At 41.1% G+C, this 19327-nt stretch overlaps 1 protein-coding gene across 2 annotated transcripts in view; it reads left to right on the top strand.

The window, feature by feature from the left end:
- cep72 (centrosomal protein 72) overlaps nucleotides 1–18237 on the top strand; it is a 170568-nt gene extending 152331 nt beyond the window's left edge. For both annotated transcript variants that reach the window (XM_041184602.1, XM_041184603.1), the window contains one exon: nucleotides 17881–18237. In XM_041184602.1, the coding sequence (XP_041040536.1) occupies nucleotides 17881–18106 (226 nt within the window). In that variant the 3' untranslated portion in view covers nucleotides 18107–18237. The remainder of the gene's footprint in view (nucleotides 1–17880) is intronic.
- The last annotated feature ends 1090 nt before the right edge of the window (nucleotides 18238–19327 follow it).

The following is a 19327-nucleotide window of genomic DNA, read 5'->3' as shown; positions in this document are numbered from 1 at the left end:
AGTCTCCTATGCTGTTCTCACAAGATGTGGCTTAGGCACTAGAAGTAAAGGGAAACTTAAAAGGTGTAAAGTAAATCAGGAGAGAGAAATACGAAATGTGTGAGAAAAGCTTTAGAGCAGAAGGACAGGTTAGGATTAGAGTTCCAAATAAACATTCTTTATACAAATGTATGGAGCAGAAGGAATAAAGAAAATTTGTTGCAGATGCAAATTCAACTTAAGTGAGTACGAGGCGGTAGCCGTTACTGGGACATGGCTGGAAGATGGATGGGACTGGAAACGGAATATATGAGCTTGTAACATCTTCAGATCTAATGTTGGGGTTTAAACATTCATATAGATTTCAATAAGTAGACAAGCTCATGTCAGAAAGGTAGCAATTTCTTGAGTGTATTCAAGACCGTTTTCTGCAACAATATGTCCTAGAATCTACAAGGAACACGTCATATTAGATTTAATATTGCGTAACGAGCCAGATTTACTTTACAGTGCACGGACATTTATCGAGGACTGGATTTAATGGGATGCTTCGGTCCCTGCCCCACATCACACCCTCCCCACCCCAGGTGCCAATTGGCAATCAAATGGCTTGAGGCGGTACAACTGTCCTTCAGCTACAGGAGGTCCTGCCTCAGAGAGCTGTTGACCAGTCAGAGGCTGGCAGCTCTCCAGTACATGAATGGTGGCCGCTGCTGGTACAGTAGTGATGCCTGCAGGAAGATGAGCTAGCTGGCAAGCCCCTGGCAAGGAGGGTAGGGGCCAGGGTAGAAAGGCTATGGAGAAGGGGGGAACTTGAGACAGAGACTGTGCACAGTAAACTCTGATTTGTTGATGGGAAAAATAGCAATCAGTGGCAGGTGTTCAAAAACAATTTAATGTGACAAACCACTTTATGTCCATGAGGGGGGTCAGAATTTTACTTGCCAAAGAGCTATGAATAACTAAAGCCGTAAGTGGTATATAAAGCTAAAAGAAAAACATGCAAAAATACAGAATATAGGACAGATCTTGGCAAATGGGCGACATGCAAATACAACAAAAGGTAACAAAACAGATAGTAATAGCCACAAAAAGGAATATGAAAAGAAACTTGCAAGGGATATCAAAATCATGTAAATTTTTTTACAGTTATGTTAGGAGAAAGGAACATAGGAGTAGGCCTTTAAGCCCCTTGAGCCTATTCTGTCATTCTGTGAGATCATGGCTGATCTGCGATTTAACCCCATACACCCGTCTTTGCCCCATGCCCCTTAATGCCTTTGGTTAACAAAAACCTACCCATCTCAGTTTAAAATTAACAGTTTATCTATCATGAAGTGCCATTTGCAGAAGAGAGTTACAAACTTCCACCACCCTGTATGTGTGGAAATGCTTGCTTTGAAAGGTCTGACTCTGATGTTTAGACTAGACTTCCCAACCATGCTTGAAACACTCTATTGGTCAGGCAGCATCTGAGGAGAAACAGTTAACATTTCAGAATGATGACCTTTCAACAAAACTGGAAGAAGTTAGAGATTTAATGGTTGTTTAAGCAAGTACAGAACCAGGGAAAGTGGAGTGCTGGTTAAAGGCAGGAGTGATTAAATGCCAAAAGGGATCATGATGCAAAGAAAAAGGGAGTGATGATGAGACAACAAAGGAACAAAAGGTGGCTCCAGAGGAGGTGTGAATGGTTACACCAGAACCATTGCCATCACCTGCAGTTGGATAAACTGTGGGAGGTAGTTATGATCCACAGTTATTGAACGGCTGAGTTTGCTGCCAATGCGGTGCATGTGCAGTTGTACCAGCATGACATCATTGCAAGCGACAGGTTCCATTTATCAGCCTCTTGTGGCGCAAAAGGTGCAGCATTCTACTGCATTGTTGTAGAGAATCAGATGGTGCAGGCTTAATTCTCATCGCAAACTCCAAAATGCCTCATTTCCTTTCTAGTTAAACTTGATAAGATAACATTAATAATATAAGGTTAAATAATTGTCCTAAACTGGTGAAAATGGGAATAATGGATTATCCTAGAAACTAATGAAGCTCTGGCACAATTAGATTGTGAAGCAATGCTCTGAGCTTTGTGTGCCACTACGCTGCTCTCATTGTCCCCAACATCACAGATGCCAGTCTTCACCCAATTTGATTCTCTCCACATGATGTCAAGAAACAGCTGAAGGCATCGGATACTGCAAAGGCTATAGGCCCTGACAATATTCCGGCAATAATACTGAAGACTTATGCTCCAAAGCTTGCCAAGCAGATAGCCAAGCTGATCCAGTACAACTACAACACTGGCATCTGCTCTGTAATGTGGAAAATTGCCCAGGTATGCCCTGTACACAAAAAGCAGGACAAATTCAACCCGGCCAATTACCTCCCCATTAGTCTACTCTTGATCATCAGTAAAGTGATGAAAGTGGTCATCAACAATGCTATGAAACATTGCTTAACAATAACCTGCTCACTGACGCTCAGTTTGGGTTCCGCCAGGGTCACTCAGCTTCTGATGTCATTACAATATTTGGTTCAAATATGGACAAAAGAGCTGAACTCCAGAGGGGAGAGTGATTGTCCTTGACATCAAGGAAGCATTTGGCCAAGTATGGCATCAGGGAACTCTAGCAAAAACTGGATTCAATAGGAATCAGGGGAAAAACTCACTGCTGGTTGGAGTCATACCTAGCACAAAGGTTGTGGTTGTTGGAGGTCAGTCATTTCAACTCCAAGACATCACTGCAGGAGTTCCTCAGGGTAGTGTCCTTGGCCCAACCATCGTAGGCTACTTCATCAATGAACTTCCTTCCATCATAAGGTCAGAAGTGGGAATGTTCACTGATTGATTGTGCAATGTTCAGCACCATTCATGACTCATCAGATACTGAAGCAGTCCATGTCCAAATACAGCAAGACCTGGACAATATCCAGGCTTGGGCTGACAAGTGGAAAGTAACATTCGTGCCACACAAGTGCCAGGCAATAACCATCTCCAACAAGAGAGAATCTAACCATCACCCCTTGACATTCAAAGGGATTACCATCGTTGAATCCCTCACTATCAACAACCTGGGGGTTACCATTGAGCAGAAACTGAATGGATTAACCATATAAATACTGTGGCTACAAGAGCAGTTCAGAGCCTAGGAATCCTGGGGCGAGTAACTTACCTCCTGACTCCCCAAAGCCTGTCCACGATCTACAAGGCACAAGTCAGGAGTGTGGTGGAATACTCTCCACATGCCTGGATGAGTGCAGCTCCAACAGCACTCAAGAAACTTGACACCATCCAGGACAAAGCAGCCTACTTGATTGGCACCCCTTCCACAAACATTCACTCCCTCCACCACTGACGAACAGTGGCAGCAGTGCACACCATCTACAAGGTGCACTGCAGAAACTCACTAAGGCTCCTTAGGCAGCACCTTCCAAGCCTTCAACTGCTACCTTCTAGAAGAACAAGAGCAGCAGACACGTGGGAACACCACCACCTGGAAGTTCCCTTCCAAGCCACTCACCACCCTGACTTGGAGATATATCGCCGCTCCTTCACTGTTGCTGGAACTCCTTCCCAACAGCACGGTGGGCATACCTATACCACATGGACTGCAGCAGTTCAAGAAGGCAGCTCACCACCACCTTCCCAAGGGCAATTAGGGATGGGCAATAAATTCTGGCCTAACCAGGAACGCCCACATCCCGTAAATGAAAACAAAAAAAAATCCAGTTGCATTAAGAGTTCCTTTTTCTTCAATGTTTGAAAGGGAAAATAAGGCATAGTATATGAGATGGTTGGAGAGCTGGACTTGTCTCTATGCATATGTGGCAAAGTACAGCTTTAGTCACCCTGGGACGCTATATGCAAATACTCAGCAATAAATCAACATTGTGTTTCTTGCTACTGTTCCTGCTTCCCTGACTATGGCCATTAATCAAAGCCATGCACAGCATAATTGGTTTTCTGTGTATGCACAGATGGGTAAAGGTGGCCATGTTGCATAGCCATCTTGCATTGTCAGGAGACGTTCTTGAACGCATTATTGAGGCTGGAAGGCTGTAAAGTGTTGAATCTCAAGATAAGGTGCTGTTTGTTGAGCTTGCTCTCATGATACTCTAAATGCAACTATAGTAAGATCTTGCAAAACTAAGTATTATATTCCTTGTTTGATATTGCACTAGCCTAGCACTTGACTAACAAATATAACCCCTCTATTCAAGATGGGAGGGAAGAAGGAAACAGGAAACTATAGGCCAGTTAGCCTGATGTCTGTCATGGAGAAGATGTTAGAATCGATCGTTAAGGAGGGTATATCTGGGCACATAGTAGAACTTAAGGTAATCTGGAAGAGTCAACATGGTTTTATGAAAGGGAAATCATGTTTAACCAATTTATTCAAGTTCTTTTGAAGAAGTAACATGTGCTGTGGATAAAGGAGAGCCTGTAGGCTTTCTGTACTTGGATTTCCAGAAGGCATTTGATAAAGTGCCACATCAAAAGATATTGCAGAAAATAAAAACTCATGGTGTAGGGGGTAACTTATTAGCATAGATAGAAGATTGGCAGGCTAGCAGAAAACAGAGTATGCATAACTGTGTCTTTTTCTGATTAACAGAATGTGACTAGTGGAGTCTCGCTGGGGTCTGTGCTGGAGCTTCAACATTTTACTTTACATCAGTGACAGATAAGGGGAGTGAAGGCATGAGAGCGAAATTCGCAGATAACATAAAGATGGGTAGGGAAGTATGTTAGTATGTTGTGAAGAGGACACAAGGAGGTTGCAGATAGATATAGATAGGTTGAGTGAGAAAAAGTCTGGCAGATGGAGTATCATGTGGGAAAGTGTGATCTCTTTCACTTTGGCAGGAAGAATAAAAAAGCAAAATATTAATTAAACAGAGAACTGCAGAATTCATAGGTGCAGAAGGATCTAGAGGTTCTAGTGAATGAGTCACAAAAAGTTAGTATGCAGGCACAGCAAGTAATTAAAGCGGCTAATGGAATACTATCCTTTATTATGAGAGGAATTGAACATGAAAGTAAGGATGTTATGCTTTAATTATACAGAGCACTGGTGAGAGCACATCTTGAATACTGTGCACAGTTTTGGTCTCCTTATTTAGGGAAGGATGTAAATTCATTGGCGGTGGTTCAGAGGAGGTTTACTAGATTAATACCTGGAATGAGCGGGTTATCTAATGAGAAAAATTTGGACAGACTGGTCTTGTTTCCACTGGAGTTTAGAAAAGTGAGGAGTGACTAGATTGAAGTAATAAGATCCTGAACGGTCTTGACATGGAAAGGATGATTCCAGAACTAGGGGGTGCTGTTTTAAAATCAGGGTCACCCTTTTAGAGCAGAGATGAGGAGAAATTTTTTCTGAGGGCTGAGAGACTTTGGAACTCACTGCCTCAGAAGGCAGTGGAGGTGGCGGGGTTATTGAATATTTTTAAGGGGGAGGTAGTTAGATTCTTGTTAGGCAAGGGAGTCAAAGGTTATTGGGTGTAGATGGGAATGTGGAATTCAAAACACAGATCAGCCATGGTACTATTGAATGGCGAACATACGAACAAGGAGCAGGAGTAGGCCATTCAGTCCCTCAAGCCTGCTCCACCATTTAATAAGATCACGGCTGATCTGATGGTAACGGCAGGCTTGAGGGGCCGAATGGCCTACTTCTCCTATTTCGTATGACTCTATTTGCTTTCCCCGTGGCCTCAATTCATTGCTTGTGAACCTTTAGTGTTTCACCTACTGTCATGGCTGGGCTACTCCGCTGATCTGCAAAACCTTATGCTGAGATTTTAATCTGAGGGCCCATCTGCCTATCCAGATGAGTATAAACATTCATGTGGGATAGTCAAAGGTTAGCTGGGAGCTCTCCTGGTGCCCTGGCTACCATTCCTCTCTGTGTAAACACAGCCAACAACAAATAAACTGCTCATCTATCTCAGTTGCTGTTTTGATATCTTGCTGAATGTAACTTGGCAGCTGCATTTGTTAATGTGATTGCATTTCAAAAAGTAATTAAGAGCAAGTATGCAGTGGGTAGACATATTTAAAATACAGATATCAAAAAATAGTAGATTAGAAAAATGAAATCTAGGTTCATAAGATCCTCTCAGAGCAAATGCTGTATAATTACATAGCTTCCCTTGCAGTTACCTGTTCATGCACTGAAAACTTAGTCTTCGAGGGAAAATCAAATCGATAGTACATATGTATCTTCAGATAGCACATTGAGTCTTTTGAAAATAGATTTAGCATTGTTAATGGAGTATATAAATTAGCACTTTACCAGTAAATTGATCAATGGCATGCAATGCATTTGCAAATCTGAAGGTGCTGAACACAGCAAATTCCCTTTGAATTATAAGTATTTGCACACACAAGTTGAGGTATTCATGTGGTAGTACCCCTGATGATTGTTCGAAGAATAGCATTGGTTTTGAAAAGTGCAGAACTAAGCAAGCAAATGTGATGAAGTCTCAACAAATGGTTTGCAGTACTCAGGACTTCTATCATAACATTTTACAAGAGGATTTTCTATGTGTCTGAGAGAGTTAGTTCCAAAGAATGCTGAATGCATTACAGCATGCTGACTCAACAATCTATTGCTAAAGACTCTTAATATTTATAATACCATTGATGGACAAACTTGAGCCAGCTCACTCATTACCATTTGCGGTAAGCCAATTCCAAACCCTGAAGAAATTAAGCAGTAGTAGGTTATATATATATGATTAATACTAGGAGTTGTGTGTGTAACAGCAACCTGATTATGATAATTTATGGAAACTTTTGCTATGAAAACAACCATTTTCTCATTGACCTGTTTTTGTTTAATTCTGATCATATTTCCTTTAATTATTGTACTAAAGAAACAATAGCAATAATTTCTTTTACACCCACCCCACCTTCAGCAACCATTCTTACTTTCTTACCCAGGAGAATATACAAGCAATCTAATTCTAGCCCACTGCTTTGTTCCGGACAATCATTGTGATGTTACTATAAAACAGTCGCTTGGTTGTACGGAACTTGAAGGTTGCTGTAAAGAGAGACATGTTGCTGAAGCTTTTCGCCTTGCACTCGTCAGGACAAACTCAAGAATGCCAAATTTCAAAGGATCACAACAATTTATATCTCATGAGGAAAGAGTGCAGATTGATTGGCAAGTGCACTCTAATTAGCCAAAGTGTAGCCATGGAGAAAGCATTAGGAAACTGTGGGCTCCCTAAGTCCCTAGGTAACTCAAAAAAAGGCACAGGGCTTGAAAATATTCCTTATGTTTGCAGAGAAGGGTCCCTGCATATGAATATATGTTGATTATGACAAACATAAATGAGCCACGTTACAAGCTAAACTAATGTAATTTGGTTCTTACTGTAGCTATAAGCGCATTCAGGGTTCTTAGCCAGTGTTGTCCAATCATGGAATCACACCGTAACTAGACACTTTTTGTTTTGGGTTTTGCAAGTGTGGCTGGTTGAGTATGGCCTTGAATATTATAAATTGCCGAAGGAACATGCTGTTTGATCCAATAAGGCAATCGCTGGGACGTACAGCCTATGTACCTGGCATCATACCAGCACTAAAATTCATACACGACGTTGCTCAAATGTGTGGCAGACAGAAGGTCTTTTTGGAGCAATGGCAACATCCTGTTAGTGGAAAATACCACACATGTAGCCACTGCATTAGTAACAGTGTGAAATAGCTTCCTTAACTTAACCTGCTGTTCAAATTTATGATATACTTTGCCTTTCCTGTGTAATTTGAGGTAGGCAGGGCACTTTTCAGGTCTGAAAGTGGCAAGTTTGCAAGATACACAGTGAGCAATGACCTGATCAGGATAGACATCGTCCCACAGGATAGCTCTATGCTGTATTTCTGCATCAAGCTTGCAAGGTGAGCAAATGGCTAGGGCTCCATTTACAAGATTGCTGATCAGGCTAATCTGATACAATTTAGAGCTTTATGGACCACAACATGTATATTGGTGAAGCTTGTGATACACCGTAGTGGAGAACCCATCAGCGGATTTCTCAACGAGCATGTCAAGGAAAGTGTGCACATCTCAAAGTGAATTTGAGCATGGAATGGAGTGCATTAAGGTCTGTAATCCTTACATGCAGCTGTGGATTCAAAGATTGCAAATGTATCATCCATGTTTTGTAAATACTGTATGCATGGGGCAGGACGTTAGGGCTCACTCCATCAAAAACATGTTTCTCGTGGAAACCGACAAAAATGTTATTGAGCACTGGATCCAGATTGGATCCTTTGGCTACACCATCTATTTGGGCATACATGGTGTCATTAAAATTGAACTCAACTGCGCGAGTTGCTAAGTTCATAAGTTCAATGAATACGTTCAGAAAATGGAGGTGCATTTAGCTTGTCGTGATATAGCGTAACGGCACTAATGTCGATAGCTTCCTTTAGCGGCAGGTTCATAAATAAGCTTGCATTGTCGAAGGAGCATAGACAGGGCATTGCTATCAATATGTAGGTCACATGTCATCTTTGCGAAGCTGAGGGAATCCTTCCCCTGTGTACAAAAAATCTAGGCTGTCACTCCAGTGCAGTGCTGAAGGAGTGCTGCATTACCAAAGGTGCCACCTTTCAGATGTGACATTATACCAAGGTCCTGTCTACCTTGTCAGGTGAATGTAAAAGATACCATGGCACTATTTGGAAAAGGTACAGGGGGATTATCTCTGGTGTCCTAGCCAATACTTGTCCATCAATCAACATCACAAAAACACATGATCTACTCATTATCACATTGCTGTTTGTGGGAGCTTGCTGGAAGCTCATTGGCTGCAGGGTTTCATACATTTACAACAGTGACTACATTTCTAAAGTACTTCATTGCTTGTAAATGACTGGAATATCCTCTGGTCATGAAACGCACTATATAAATGCAAGTCTTTCTCATGTGTGGTTTAAAATATATGCCCTTTGATCCTCCCCAATCTGTCAACCTGAATTAATATGTCAGTAGCCCTTTTATTCTTTTGTATACCTTTATGAGGCCCCTTTTGGCTTTACACTGGTTTCAAGTAAAACACATTGTCTTTTAAACCTTGGTTGATTTTTTTTATCCCCCCCTCTTCTCCCTAACCCAAAGTTGCTGAAGCATGTTATAATATCACAGCTGAGCTCCCTGAGCTTTTACCTGGGACTGTACTGATCTGCACGATTTAGACCTGCACAAGGTGCTGCTTTTCCTCACGAGACCATTGCAGGCAGTCAGCCAGATATTAATAGTAACAGGCACAAACTTTGGACAAAACATATGTTGCCAAGGTAAATATAATAAAACTGCTCCACTCATTACCCACTGTAGAATTTAGAAGTACAGTTCTTTGAAAAGTTAACCTTGCTGTATGTAAGCAGAAAGGAAGTAATAAAGAACTATAATGAGACCTTAGGTTGGAGCAAGGAGCCAAACAGATCAGGTCTGTCTTTCCAATGAGACACTAAAATGACCCCTCGTGGATGGATGCATAAGATCCATGCTAATTGGAAAGAAGAGAAAGGGAGCTCTCCCCAGTGTCCGGGCCAATATTTATCCCTCAACCCACATCTCAAATAGACTACCTAATTATTACCTCGTTGCTGTTTGTGGGAGCTTGCTGTGCACAAATTGGCTGCTGTTTTTCCTACATTATAATAATGGCAGTACCACAAAACGTACTTCTTTGGTTGTAAAGTACTTGTGGACAGCTATGGCTGATGACTACAATCTAACCCATAAATTTAACTAAAGCAAATTTTGGACTAGTAACTCTTATTATCGGCAAGGGAGAGATAAAAAAGAAGTAGAGGGAATAGAAATAGACTCCAAAGGAAAGGAGAGTAAAGAAACTCCAACATTAAAAAGAAAGAATATGAAGGTAGTGCAGAAGTCCCCAGAGGTCCCGCTGACTAACCGGTTTTCCATTCTGGATATTGGTAAGGGCAATGGACACTTGGGGGAGTGCAGCAAGAGCCAAGCCCGTGGCACCACAGGTGGTCCAGCTGCACAGGAGGAGAGGAAGAAGAGCGGAAGGGCAGTACTGATATGGAATTCTTTAGTTAGGGGAGCGGACAGGCATTTTTGTGACTGTCAATGTGACTCTAGGATGGTTTGTTGCCTCCCTGGTGCTGGGTTCAAGGATGTCACTGAACAGCTGCAGGACATTCTTGTGGGGGAGAGCAAACAGCCAGAGGCCGTGGTCCACATTGGTACTAATGACAAAGGATGTGGTCCTGCAATTGGAATTTAGGGAGCTAGGTAGAAAATTAGCAAGCAGGACCTCTAAAGTTGTAATCTCTGGATTACTCCCAGTGCCATGTGCAAGTGCATACAGAAATAGGAAGATAAGACAGATGAATACATGGCTGGAAAGGTAGTGCAGGAGGGAGGGCTTTAGATTCCTGGGACACTGGGACTGGCTGTGGAGGAGATGGCATCTGTACAAGCTGGATGTGTTGCATCTGAACAGAGCTGGGACTGAGTTCCTTGTGGGGGGTTTTGCTAGCGCTGTTGGGGAGGGTTTATAATAACTCAGCAGGGGTGTGGAAACCAGGAGAGAATGTTAGAAAGTAATACCAGGTTGCATGGAATGTTGGGAGAGGCAAAGAGCACTAAAATAGAGAATAGTGAGTTAATAGATGGAGTCGGAGTAAGGGAGCAAGCAGAGTAACCTTGACTTAATGTACCGAGTAGAGTTAATAAATTTGGGGAGTTACAGGCACAGATTGCCTTGTGGAATTATGATGTTCTGGCGATAATGGAAAACTGGCTTCAGGAAGGGCAGATCTGAGTTCTAAATATTCCTGGTTACAAAGTGTTCAGAAAAGATAGAAAAAGGGAAAAAGGAGGAGGAGTGGCGTTTTTGATTGAGGAGAGTATTGTAGTACTAGAGAAAGGATGTGTCAGAGGATTCAAGGACAGAATCGATTTGGCTCGAGCTAAGGAATAAGAAGGGTGCAATTACATTACTTGGTGTAATATATAGACCACCAGCTAGTGGGAAGGATATAGAGGATCAAATCCGCAAGAAAATTACAGAGCGATGTAAATATCGTAGAGTACTTATAATGGGAGGCTTTAATTACCCATATTTTGACTGGGATAGTGGTAGTGTAAGGGCAGTGAGGGACAAGCGTTCCTGGATTGTGTTCAGGAGGATTTCCTACAGCAGTATGTGTCCAGTCCAACAAGAAAGGAGGCACTGTTGGAGCTGGTTTTTGGGAATGAGGTGGGCCAAGTAGATCAAGTGACAGTGGGGGAACATTTAGGGGACAGTGATCATCGTATCATAACGTTTAGGATGACGGTGGAAAAGGATATTGTCAATCCAGAGTAAGAATAATGAATTGGCACAGAGCGGACTTCAAGAATGGGCAAGAACAGAGCTGGGCAGGATAGACTGGAACCAAAGGTTGGCGGGAAAAACTGTAGCTGAACAATGGGCTACCTTCAAAGAGGAGATGGTTTGGGCACAGTCAAGGTATATTTCCTCAAAAGGAAAGGGTAGAACAAACAAATTCAGAGCTCCCTGAATGACAAAGGAGATAGAAATTAAGTTAAAGAAGAAAAAGTGTGCCTACGACAAGCATCAGGTAGCAAATACAATTAAGAACCAAGCTGAATACAGAAGGTTCAGAAGGGATGCGAAAAAGAAAATATGAGAAGCAAAGAGCGATTATGAAAAAAGACTGGCAGCTAACATAAAAGGAAATCCCAAAGTATTCTATAAGCATATCAAAAATAAAAGGCTGCTTTAAGGAGGAGTAGGGCCGATTATGAATCAAAAAGGAATTTACACATAGAGGCATGGCTGAGATGTGAAATGAATACTTTGCATCTGTCTTTACCTACGAGGTAGATGCTGCCCAGTATATGGTGATAGAGGAGGAAACTCATTCTCTAGAAGAGTTTAAAATTGATGAGGAGGAGGTATTGGATTAAGCTGTTGGTACTTAGAGTTGATAAGGCACCGGCACCGGATGAGATGCATCCAAGAATATTGAAGGAAGTGAGAGTGGAAATTGCAGAGGCACTGGCAATAATCTTTCAATGATCCCTGGATTTGGTTGAGGTGCTAGAGGGCTGAAGATTTGCAAACATTACGTCCTTGTTCAAAAAGGGTTGTAAAGATCTGCCCTGCAATTACAGACCAGTCAGTTTAATTTCGGTGGTGGGGAAACTTCTAGAAACAATTATTCGGGAAAGAATTAATAGCCACATGGAAAAATGTGGATTGATTCGGACGAGTCACCATGGATTTGTTAAAGGAAAATTGTGTCTAACTAACTTGCTGGAGTTTTTCGAAGAGGTAACAGAGATGGTTGATGAGGGAAAGGCCATTGATATGGTGTATGTGGACTTCCAAAAGTCGTTCGATACAGTGCCACATAAGACTTGTGAGGAAAGTTATAGGTCATGGAATAAAAGGGACAGTGGATACAAAATTGGTTGAGGGATAGGAAACAGAGAGTAATGGTTAATGGATATTTTTCAGGCTGGAAGAAGGCTTGTAATGGAGTTCTCCAGGGGTCGGTATTGGGATCCTTGCTTTTCCTGATACATATAAATGATCTAGATCCTGGTCTGCAGGGGACAATTTCAAAGTTTGCGGATGACACAAAACTTGGGAGAATTGTAAACTCTGAGGAGGACAGTGTAGAACTTCAAAAGGACATTGACAAATTGGTGGAGTGGGCAGATAGGTGGCAGATGAAGTTCAGTGTGAGATGATGTACTTTGGTACAAAGAACATGGAGAGACAGTATAAAACAAAGGATACTATTCTATAGGGCATGCAGGAGCAGAGAGACATGACTTATGTACATAAGTCATTAAAGGTGACAGGACAGGTAGAGAGAGCTGTTTCTAAAGCAGATAGTATTCTAGGCTTCATTAATAAGGGCAAAGACTGTAAGAGTAGTGAGGTTTTGATGAACTTATATAAGACACTGGTTAGACCTCAGCTGGCATATTGAGTACAGTTCTGGGCGCCACACTATAGAAAGGATGTGAACGCATTGGAAAGAGTGCAGAGGAGGTTTACGAGAATGGTTCCAGGGATGAGACACTTCAGTAATGATGAAAGATTGGAGAAGTTGGGACTGTTTTTCTTGGAGAAGAGAAGGCTGAGAGGAGACTTGATAGAAATTTTCAAAATCATGAAGGGTCTGGACAGATTAGATAGGGAGAAACTGTTCCCGCTCATAAACGGATTGAGAACCAGAGGGCACAGTTTTAAAGTGTTTTACGAAAGAAGCAAATGCGAGGTGAGAATTTTTTTTCACACAGCGAGCGGTTAGGATTTGGAATGCACTGCCTGCAAGTGTGGTGGAGGCTTTCAAGAGGGCATTGGATGATGGGTTCTATTTAAACAATGTGCAGGGTTACAGGGAAAAGGCAGGAGAGTGGCACTAAATTAAAATGTTCAGAGAGCTAGTGCAGATATAATGGGCCGAATGGCCTCCTTCTGCACCGTAACAATTCTATGATTCTGTGAAAGTAAATCAGCAGGACCACACTGCTTATTTCCATTGTAGCAAGCCAGGCTACATAAAAGAGGACTGTTGATTCACCAAGAAACCAAAGGGGTGGGAGAGAGGAGGGATGCTGTGGTTAGAACCATGCTAATAGCCTTAAAAGTCTGGACTCAAATGTGATGGGAGTAGGACTAAAATTCCTACCAAAGCTTCTTATAAAAAGGGATAATGATTCCTTTTGCATCACTAGTTCCCAGAAAATAAATAACTATTTTCCGAGATACAGGATGTTTTAAAACATTTCTTGCAGCGAAGTTTGCTGACTTGCCACCCGAAAGCTAGACAAACATCACAGTGCTAGTAAAGGGGCTTACTAGCACATGTTAGAGGTTCCCCTTGTAAAAAAAAAGTTCACCTACAGAATAAGTGGATCACGGGGTTAATGACAGGGTTCTAGAGGGAATAGACCTGTTGTTGGAAAATGACTTGGTGGGGAAGCAGGTTCTGTGCCCATGGAGTCAAATACAGTCCACGGGGACTGGGAGCACAGGAGGGAACCAGAAAAATGCTATTCAGCTGCAGAAAGCTGAAGAAGACCCTAGCATTCTACAGGGGGAAATAGAACCAGTAGGGATGAGGGAACTAGAAGGAAAGCCATAGAACTTTCTGGAGGCCAGGAGAGAGCCTTAAGAGATAAAAGGGGTCCCTTTATGGAACCCATAAACTTTAGAGTCCAAAGCCAGGCCAGTAGAGTTCAACGAGGCCAAGGAAAGGTCTATTGAATTTTGAAAAGAATGAAAGCTAAAGGAGAGGTCTGCTTCTTTCCGCATTTAAATAGGGACATAGAAAGTTCCCAAACCAGCAGACAGACAGTGAGGGAGACACCTCATCTGGTTGAAGAGCCACAGGGTAGTGCAGCAGAGGCTGTCCAGCCACCTGTGGGCAGTAGTATCCTAAAGGATATGGGGCAAATTGTGGAGCAGCTGATCCCCGAAGTAACAGAAATGGAGAAGCCAATGCTTCTTATCCGCACTTGGGAAAGTTGCAAGGGATGTGCAATTACAGCTAACACGGAATTAATCACAGCGCTGTTACAGGATCAGGTTCGACATTTAAATCCACCAGCGCCAAGCAGTTCAAATTCTCAGGCATCTGACAATAAGGTGCTGAGGGAGAACCCTGTCACCTCACAGGGGGTCTAAAAACAACACACTTCACATGATCATCCTAGAAATATGACCCGTCAGTGATCTAGAACGTCATTTATTATATTTATGATTTTTGGAAGCAGCCGTGAAAGAGTTGAGCTTTTGCAGGCCTCACAGCAAAGCAATCAGAATAATTTACATATTACAAGCTTCCAAACAAAGCACAGCCTGGTGAGACCTTACTGCTCCCTAGGAGCCAGCAACTGTTAACTGCTTTGAGACTCGTATGTCTAGTAGAATCAATATTAATAAACCCTCACCTGATAGAACGTAACTAAGATTTGTAAGAAAACGAAGTGTGTGAGAGAAACTGTAGCAGTATCAGATTACTGTGTGTGAAAGTCCAAGTATGCATGAAGAAGTAAATATGTACATTTTTCTTTTGCTTCGCAAGGAAACCATTTTAAAAAATGATAGAATTCCATTTTTTCCTATGGGAGGGAGGCATGTCATGCCCTATGCAGGCATGAAGATGTTACAAACTTTAAAGCTATATTTTTAAGAGTGGACACTAAAAGCTGTTTATGATGACTGTACCATATGACATGATTTGGCAGTATTTAGCTCCAGACAACCCTGAAACTCTAGCAAATACCTAATTAAAATATGGTCAAGCACAGCCACCTGTGAAATTCACACATCCCTTTGTTAAGGATGCGCTGTCAACAAACAAAACAATACCATATCAGCCAATTTGTATTTCTGCTTCCACATGGACAATAACAACAATAAAAACTCAATGGGTGTTAGATGAATATGAAATTGATCTCATCAACCTTTCACTGTATTATGATGGCCACTCATCCCAAACACAAAGAATCTTGGCTATCTGAAATTCTCAGTGTGCAAAGCCATAACACGAGATGTTTACTGGTCTAACACAGCACCTTATTTAGAAAAGGACTTTTGACTTGTGACAAGTCATATGGGTAAAGCAGTCATGTTTGTTACCTGATTTTAAAATATAACAGCAGAAGCTGTTCTAAGAGAGATTCCATCAGAAACACAGCTAAGCCATTGAACCAGCTGCAAGACAACTACACAGCCAAGATTATACCTTGAAATTAGGGGGACTCTCCCCCCAACCTGTTCCAACTTCAAGTTCACCTGAGAGCCAACCTCCTTGCAATTCAACTGCAAGAAACCTTGCAGCTTACTGAAATTCCTTTGCTTTTACAAGACCTGAACTCCAGCTAAAGCATCAATTCATCTAAGAAAGTACAGGCATGTTATGAAAGAGGCTGAAATAATTCCAGATTATAATCAAATTGTTTTTTCTTCACCTATATCCAATATTTTGTGTGTGAGAGAGGTTTCATGTTTTAAACCTCTGCAGCAAATGTGAGATAATAAATCATCTTCATTTTTAAATTCACAAAAGCTTGCTGCTTGAATTACTTAAGTTGGGACAAACCATTTTGAGGGTAAGAAAACACACTAACCTCACACATTAAAACACTGATCACAGACAATAATAAAAAACACAAATTCTGGCTTGTGACATTGAGGTTGTTAAAGGTTCTACATAAATGCAAGCCTTTCTTCTTACTCTGCACCTTCTAGCCATGCCTGGCTGCTTAATGAACAGTGTTAATGGCAAACAGATATGGCCTAGAGTAACTTAGATTAATACATATTCTTTTTTTCAATCAAAAATAATTGAAAAAGAATAAAGTTAGGATAGATTTGAATAAATCCTCACTAATCTGGTGCATGCCTGCATTCAGCACATATGATATAAACGCAATGGTGATGAATGTATTCAATTTTTGATTTTGTGCGTGTATGTATAGGCTATTCGACACGCACCTCCCTCCCGCCCCCGTCTCATGCCCCAATTGTCTAGCACCTGTAGCATTCACATATCTCAACCCACAAGTACCATTTTGAGAGTGTACCTCCTCCCAAAAACTCACAAGTCCTACCCACCATGTTCCCAAGCCCCAGCATCCTTCCTCCACCTTATTCTACCCTGTGCTTCCTTCCATTTGCTCCAACTCAAGACAGCAACAGCCTACTTTCTTCCCCCACAACCTTGGCTGATTTTCACTTCCAAGTTTCTTTGTCACCTGCACATGTTGCAACATCTTCCACCGCACCACCTCCTTCCTCCTAATGCGAGCACCCACTTCCAAAATATTGTGGGTCCTACTTTAAGCAATTTGGCTTGAAATTTGGAGGTAGAAATTGAGTACACCAGCAAAGAGGCAGAGATATTAGGAGATGTGTAGGAGAAGGAGGAAACTGGAAATGAGATCCAGCAAGAATGTGTAGATGAGCCAAAATGAGAGAGACCATGGTGAGATGCGTGTGAGTCATATAGGAAGGGGAAAGAAGTAGAAGGCAAAGCAAAAGAGAGAAATAGAAAAAGGTTGAGGGGGAAGAAAGCAAAGAAATACTTTCAGATAGAAAAGCATTCTTTTTTGCCTGCAGATCAAGTAGTATGTTACATAAAAGCAAAGAACTGCGGATGCTGGAAATCCAAAACAAAAACAAAAGCAGTATGTTACATAATTTTTGTTTACCCTAAATGCGGAGGAAAATTGCTCAATATAGTTGTTAAACTAGATTGAACTCATGTAAGCTAAGAGTGGATGTTTAAATTATATTGGATAAACAGCGAAAGTTTGTTAAAGCCAATACAGTAAATCAGATTCGATAAAATGAGGTATATTCAAGTTTGTATAACAAGTAGGACTGCACCATTATTTACTATGTAAGGACTAAATCAGGGGCTTGGTAACTTTTTGCACATGTCCTTGCATTGCAAGGAATTTGCTGGTATTGGGATTGCATACTGGGTTCTACAGAATTATAAAAATCTGTTATTGTTTAGCTGTCTCCAAGCAACCTGACACAATATTAATACACAATCACACTGTAAATGGTAGTGTGAAGTGGTGTCCTACATATTCTTTGTTTTACTCTTCTGCAGCCAACTTTTCAGTTCAAGTTATTTTGAGACTTAAATTCTGTGCAGTAATTGTGGGTGCGCATTTCTTAGTATCCTGCTACTGATCTTTGTGGCAAACCAAAAAAAATGTACATAGCTATTATAAATATGTGTGTTAAAATAGTGGAGAGTTCAGTATTGTTTCCAGCATTTGAACTATTGATTGTCAATACCCTGGATTTGTTTTTTGTATTAAAACAAAGTAAAGGCACCAATTGCTGTCTTAATTTCAGGGCACTGGTGTGCACTAACGAACACTTGCTGAGGGAGCTGAATGCAACACGAGACCGACACAAAGCAGAAGTAGACCAGCTGCATTGGAGCTATGTTCAACTAAAGAAAACCATGGAGCAGCCCCCCTGCAACACGACTGTCACAACATTTGGCAGCACGCCATCGGGCAGAGAGATTAAAAGTCATGTGGAGTTAGGGCAGAGACCCCCCAAAAAACTGAAATGACTTGCAAGAAACAAATTACAAAGAGCTCTGTGCGATGCCATGCTGTTCACTGAAAGTGCTTTCCATCAATTCAAAGTTTAATAACTCATAGCCAGAGATGTGTCAAACGTGTCTGCAGCATGTGTATAAAAGATAGAGATTTAACAAAATTTAATTAATTCAACAAGGCTTCTGGTCTGGTTCAGAATTTTGTAATTTCTCAATTCTTGTACATTCTGCAAGTTTTTCCATCCACCTCACTCCAAATGTCCTCAAGTTTCAAAATATTCCTCCAAAAGCTGGTTATTTATTTGAATGCTTCGACTATGTTTTAACTTATTTCTTCCTTGCATAAGCAAGTTCTCAACCTCTTAGTCTGGGTTTCCAATGCTTCACTAAACATACAAATAGTTTGAAATCCTATCGAGCAACTTTCTCTGTATTTGGTTTCACTCTATACATGTTGCTTTCATCCTGTGCAGTCTGCACATTTAACCTTAGAGTTAGTGAATAGTAACAAAAAACATTTGTTTAAAAATCCTTTACCTTTTAACAAAAGTGTTAAAACTTTTAAAAATAAATGAGCATTAAAAAATTGTTACTAATATTGCAGAGTAGGGAGTGAACCCTTCTATGTCTTGAAGATAAAATGATTTTACATTACAATTCAATTAATATTTGTAACGTAAATATAATGTACATGTGGGTATTCATCTGGATTAGGCAGGTTGCTGTTTGCCAGAAATGGGCTGAAAGCTCCCTCCTATATTTTGTCAATATGCTTCATATAATTATGCAAGCATATGGAGATTTTATTTTTTAAGAAAAGTGAGGAAACAATGGTTTATGTTAATATTACAAGGTTAGAGGGAACAGGCAGTTTGAGAATTTAACACCAGGGTTTAAACAAGCAAATACATGGTTCCCACTAGCTTTCCATAGCAACTTCCTAGCTAAATCATATAACCTTCCTATCTGAGCAGTCCTGCTAACTCATATAATCTTCCTATAGGAGTTACGAGCTAACTCTCATTATCTTTCTATTTAACTCATATGCACTTCAGATAGGAATTTCCAGTTAACTAATGCCTTCCTCTCTCAACACATGCACTGTTGTTAAATTATCAGACTGCTTATCTGACATTCAGTACTAGATGAGCAAAATTTTCCTCTAATTAAACATTCTGAAGACTGAAGCCGTTGTTTTCGGTCCCCCTTCCAAACTCCATTCTCCAGCTATCA

The sequence above is a fragment of the Carcharodon carcharias genome, chromosome 3 (genome assembly GCF_017639515.1).
Source record: "Carcharodon carcharias isolate sCarCar2 chromosome 3, sCarCar2.pri, whole genome shotgun sequence".
In the NCBI taxonomy this organism is placed as follows: Eukaryota; Metazoa; Chordata; class Chondrichthyes; order Lamniformes; family Lamnidae; genus Carcharodon; species Carcharodon carcharias.
This window is presented reverse-complemented; position numbering and strand designations above follow the sequence as displayed.